Genomic DNA, 6,097 nt, shown 5'->3' with positions numbered 1-6,097 from the left:
GTTAAATATTATCTATACATATAATAAATCTGTAGAAGAGTCAATTCTGTACATTGAAAATATGGAAAAAATAAATAGCAGGGGGTGTTACTGGATCGATACCAAACCCAAATATGTGATTAAAAAAAATTTTGTCTGTCTGTCTGTCTGTCTGTCTGTATGTTCAGGCATCACGTGAAAACTAATGGTTCGATTTCGATGAAACTTGGTAAAATTATACCTTATTATCCTGGGCATAAAATAGGATACTTTTTATTCCGGAAAAATACGTAGAAAAAAATAAATCTTAATTTTTCCGCGCGGACGGAGTTGCGGGCGAAATCTAGTCATCACTAAAAAGAGGTTTTTGAAAAAACAGGTAATTATTAAAAGTAAAAAATGGCTTATATCCCGTATAAAATTAAAAAAAGTGCAAGTTTTATACTATTTAAGTTAATTTAAATGAATCAACATTATCTGTTCATTTTAATAGCCATACGTCTATATTTCAATAGAATAGATAACAGTAAATCATATTTATGTATATTATATATATTATATAGTCACTAGGTCAGAAGGTTATACACGGTAATGTCAACTATTTAAACAAATATACAGATAATAGTGGACTTTCTAAACATCCAGCTCATATTATCGTACATATGCTAAATAAAAGTAAATATTTTTATTTTATACAATCTCGGTGAATCGCCTAATTATTTTTTCTTTTATATAGAAGTAGCTGTATCCCGCGGTTCTATTCGCAGTGCTCTGTGCTCCGCTCCTGTTAGACTTAGCGTGATATATACGTAATATAGCCTTATAGCCTTCTTCGATAAATGGGCTATCTAACACCGAAATATTTTTTCAAATCCGACCAGTAGTTCCTGAGGTTAGCGCGTTCAAACAAACAAACAAACTCTTCAGCTTTATAATATTACGTATAGATTTAAATAACTCCTCTTATATATATACGGATACCGTTATTTTATGAAACACCGAAACTGTGTATTAATTTACCTAAACAAATATGAAATAATAAAACTAAGGTACTAAATTTTAATTTAACAAATATACATAACAAAGTAGGTTAGTGTGTTAAATTTTGTACGTTTAATATTTTTTAAGATTCTTTACTGAAAATACCGTTGTGTTTCACTTTGTAAAACCTTAATATGCTGTTAATTATTATTTTAAATTTATCATTTTATGTTTTGTAAGAACCGATTTATATTTAGCTGAAAGACTATAAAAACCTATGCCGAGATTTTGTATGAGAACATAACTAATTTATGATTTATTAATTAATAAATTTAAATAAAAAAGAAATTAAAACTTCATTATGTGTGTTCAAACAATCACGAATACATTATCGTAATTATTTCCTCGTTTTCATGGAATTATACAAATATATAGGATTATAAATATTCTGCCTTTATGTTTATTATGTTAAATAATAATTATTATTATCATAAAGGCTACAGAATCGTCTTTTATAAAAATATTATAATGTTTTTATTTAATACATAGGTATATTATATTTTAGAGGAGGTCTCCATTTAAGAGCGTCCCTTCTGAATAAAAATCTTGACAGTTCACACTAAAATAAAAAATGCAGCGAACGCATTTAAAGCTAATGCATGCGTAATTTATACAAACAAAATAAGAAAAAAAAAATCACATAACATTTATAAGGTATATCAGGTTTTCATAAGGGATAAATAAGAAAAAAAAACTACATTAAAAATAGCAATTACCAGTACATTGAACGTACTGTGTTGCAATCTAATGCAAAAGATAGGTACTAAGCTGATTGTTGTTCCGAATGGCTGATCTAGTACAATAGAACTTCCTAGACTTAATAGCATATGCCTCGTTCGTATAATTATTTTGTCATCTAGAGAACCAAATGATGTATGATCATTTAAACGGAAAATCGAAAGTTTGCGAAAAACTTAAGCAATGGCATAATGATAGATAATGCATTTCTCAATTTTTTTGATGATAGATGGATTGTAGCGTCTTCATAATATTATATAATTTAGGTTAGACCATTGGTTAGACTGACACAAAAATTAATAATTGTATCCCTATTTAAATTTTTTTTTTATTGTCATTTGGCATTGTTTACATTGAACTTGTACTTATATGGTTATAGGTACGTTCAATGTTTGACTTAACCTACTTTTTAGTTTATTTTCGAGGTATACAAGCGCTTTGTAAATCGAAAGGATCAGAAGCAACCCTTCACTGAGAGCTACTCCTTGTGCCCTTGATAGATCTTGTCGCAGCGAGGCGGTCACACGGTTTAATACTATCAAATGTGCTGCACGCGCACCACAACGATACTATTTCTTGGCGCGAGCGCTCGAATGTTGCGAACAGCAATTGCGCGGGAAACCGCGAATTCGATTTTCAAACCTTAGTCACTAACTTTTTTTTTTTTCAAAATGTTATTTTTAATTGTTTTGTGCTTATGTGCCAGTGCGTGGAACGCAGTGTCAGGACAAGATTTAGAGGCTATGAAAAATATGCCCAAATATGACGAGCGTTATGATTATTTAGATGTAGATGCAATTTTTAATAATAAGAGACTAGTGAGAAATTATGTGGACTGTTTAATTAACGGACTGAGATGTACGCCAGAAGGAAAAGCTTTGAGAAGTAAGTTATTACCACAACCATTAAAAGCAATAATATACATTTAACAAAAAAATATTCTGTTATAGGTACTTTACGATTTATATCATGCAAAAAATGAAATTATATTTCTTTATGTATTTTCTTATGTATGTTCAAACAAGTTTTTAACCAAAGTAATATGAAGTAACTCAAGGTCGAGGTTGTTGTTTACGATACATATATCTCAGTTTGATAATTGCGGCTACTGCAATTAATTTTTAATTATTTTTCAAGAGCATTCCAAAATATATACGTGTAACATGACTGTTTTACTGTTTTCTTACTTTTTTTTGTAGCGGATCCAGTTTTAGGTATCAATAATAATTGTGAAGATACTTACCGCATAATGGAGTGAAACACAATTAAATATTTTATATTTATGAGATTAATCACGATGTAGAGCCCTTTGAAAAATTATAACGCTACGATAAATAAGCTTCAATTATGTTTTAACAAAAACTTTTATGGCAACTCTATCAAGATTTTTAATTGCTTGGGATTTTTCAATTCGTCTATGAAAACAATATTTAACTACTGCGCCTGTAAGTTAAATCACAGTGTTAAATGTACCATAGTGTCACAGGTCGGTAGACAGTGGTTCCAAATTCAAGTTTATGGACACAGGATTCAATGTCGGTCTATCGCGCTAATTTTTTTTTTTCAAGACAGATAATTGAACACCTATCAACTTTTTCTAATGGTAAATGGAAATTACACTACCAATTACTTCAAATTGATTTGAAAATTGAAAAACCTCCTCGAACCACGAAAAAAGGTTGAAAATCTTATAATATCATCCTATCACCTATCTTTTTGTTATATAAATGCTATTAATCAAGCATCATCAATAATATAATATAAGGCAGAACCTTCCACAATTCCCTATAAGGCTATGAAGGTTAGAGGAAATGTTCTGCTGTCACTGAAGATAATGCGATTTATTGTCTACAAATAATTATTTATTGTTTTATCTTGAAATATTAAATTATACTAATTATTTTTAAAAGAGTAAAATTAAAAACGTCTGTTATTCTCCAAGTACGTACTGTATCTATATTATTTTTGTCCAGTGATTCTATGAACTACATATTGAAAAAAAAATCTTTTGAATGGCCCCGCGCTGGGCCTCACAGCGTAGGGGGGCGTCCCCCGGGTGGCGGATGGGGGAACGGCCGGTAGTATAGCCTAGCTAGCTACTGGCTAAGTCCGATGGACTCGCCGACCAAAGTAGGATGTGGTCCTCCAGCATTTCGGGGGTTGTGCGGAGGGTTAACACCCCTCCCGCGTAAAAATAATCATGTTACGAAACCGACAAGAAGAGAGAAACGATCTGATCCCAACACCAACGACACACGGCTACGAATAAAGGAAATACGATTTGCTACATGGAATATCAGGAGTTTGTATAGGCCGGGATCCATATACCAGGTCACCAGAGAACTGCACCAATATAGAATCGGCATAGCCGCGTTGCAAGAAGTAAGGTGGCCTGGAAATGGAGAATGCCAGCTAGAAAGCGGTCACACACTATTCTACAGTGGCTCTGATTTTGATAGACATGTCAATGGAACAGGCTTTTTAGTTGACAAACATTTTCTGCCCAACGTGATACAGTTTAAACCAATATCAGATAGAATATCGATCCTGCGACTAAAAACTAAATTTTATAATATCACTCTATTAAATGCGTATGCCCCAACGGAACAGGCACATGACGATATAAAAGACGAATTCTACGAGCAACTAGATCAGGTTTACGATGATATCCCCGGATACGACGCCAAAATTCTCCTCGGGGACCTGAATGCAAAGATAGGACGAGAAGAGGCATTCATGCCCACCATAGGAAAACATAGCAAACATGACAAGTCTAACGATAATGGTACTAGGCTTATCAGTTTTGCGTCATCAAAGTCAATGGTAGTCCAAAGCACTAAGTTTCCCCACAAGGATATACACAAAGGAACGTGGAAGTCGCCGGATGGAAAAACTGTTAACCAAATAGATCACGTCATAATTGACAATAGACACAGGAATATCATAGAAGATATAAGAACATTTAGAGGAGCAGACTGTGACAGTGACCATTATTTGGTGGGCATAAAAGTCAGGGCTAAGATAAAAGTCGCTAAAGCAAGAACTGTAGCACGTGAAGACAGGATTAATGTAGAAGAGATAAGAAATGAATATGTAAATAAAGACTTCCAATTAGAACTGAAAAATAGATTTGACGGGTTAGTGATTTCTGACAACATCGAAGAAGCATGGAACACCATAAAAGAAACAGTGAAGGAAACAAGTCTGAAGGTTCTGGGTAGAAAGAAACGGAAAAACAGAAGGAAATGGGTGACATCAAAGTGTGAAGAGCTCTTGAATGAGAGAAGAAAGCTGAAATTGCAAGCGGAACAGGACAATAAGTGGGAAGAAAAATACAATGAGATATGTACAGAAACTAAAAGGACAATAAGAAATGCAAAGAGAAAATACTTGGAGGATTCAATAACTGACATAGAAAATCTAATCACAGCAAACGAAAGTAGGCACTTTTACCAGAGAATAAGAGCCAGCGCGCACGAGCAACTTTGTCTCCGCAACTATTTTGTCTCTCCCATCAATTTGTATGGGGAGTTGCGTCGCTACGTGCGCGCACTTTCATACTAGCTCATGGGTGGGAGAGACAAAATAGTTGCGGAGACAAAATAGTTGCGGAGACAAAGTTGCTCGTGCGCGCTGGCTCTAAGAAATTTCAAAAAAGGCTTCCAGCCTACTTTGCAACTCTTGGAAGACGATGACGGTAATCTGGTCACAGAGCAGGCAACTATTAAGAGCATGTGGAGAGACTATTTCCAAAACCTTTTAAACTGCCCGTCGACTCATCAAGACATAAACGAAACCGAATTCCCAAGCGATGAAGAATCACAGCCATTGACGTACGAAGAAGTGAGGTCCGCTATCATGAAGCTGAAAAACAATAAAGCACCAGGAATTGACAACTTACCTGGAGAGCTGTGGAAATACGGTGGAAGTGTCATACAATCAAAATATTTCGACCTACTACAGAACATCTGGAACGAAGAAAAAATACCAAAAGAGTGGAACGTAGGAGTTATATGCCCGATCCACAAAAAAGGCTCTAGAAAGAAGTGCACAAACTATCGTGGAATAGCGCTACTCCCCACTGCCTTTAAGATCCTGTCCTACGTGTTGCTCAAGAGGTTGGAGCCGTACGCTGAGGCCATAATAGGCGACTACCAGTGTGGATTCAGACGCAACCGAAGTACAGTCGATCAACTCTTCCTCCTCAAACAACTCATGGAGAAAAGGTGGGAGTATGCGCAGGATATCCATATGCTGTTTGTGGATTTCGCTAAAGCGTATGACAGCGTGGACCGCAGCTCAGTTATTACAATCTTACATAATTTTAAAATCCCTACAA

General features: G+C 34.7%; 1 protein-coding gene across 1 annotated transcript in view; it reads left to right on the top strand.

Moving 5' to 3' along the window:
• The first annotated feature begins 2,273 nt into the window (after nt 1-2,273).
• Nucleotides 2,274-6,097, top strand: part of LOC123698934 — a 33,877-nt gene continuing 30,053 nt past the window's right edge. The window contains exon 1 of the mRNA XM_045645764.1: nt 2,274-2,643. Coding sequence (XP_045501720.1) covers nt 2,430-2,643 — 214 coding nt within the window. The 5' untranslated portion in view covers nt 2,274-2,429. The remainder of the gene's footprint in view (nt 2,644-6,097) is intronic.

The sequence above is a fragment of the Colias croceus genome, chromosome 17 (genome assembly GCF_905220415.1).
Source record: "Colias croceus chromosome 17, ilColCroc2.1".
Classification (NCBI taxonomy): domain Eukaryota; kingdom Metazoa; phylum Arthropoda; class Insecta; order Lepidoptera; family Pieridae; genus Colias; species Colias croceus.
This window is presented reverse-complemented; position numbering and strand designations above follow the sequence as displayed.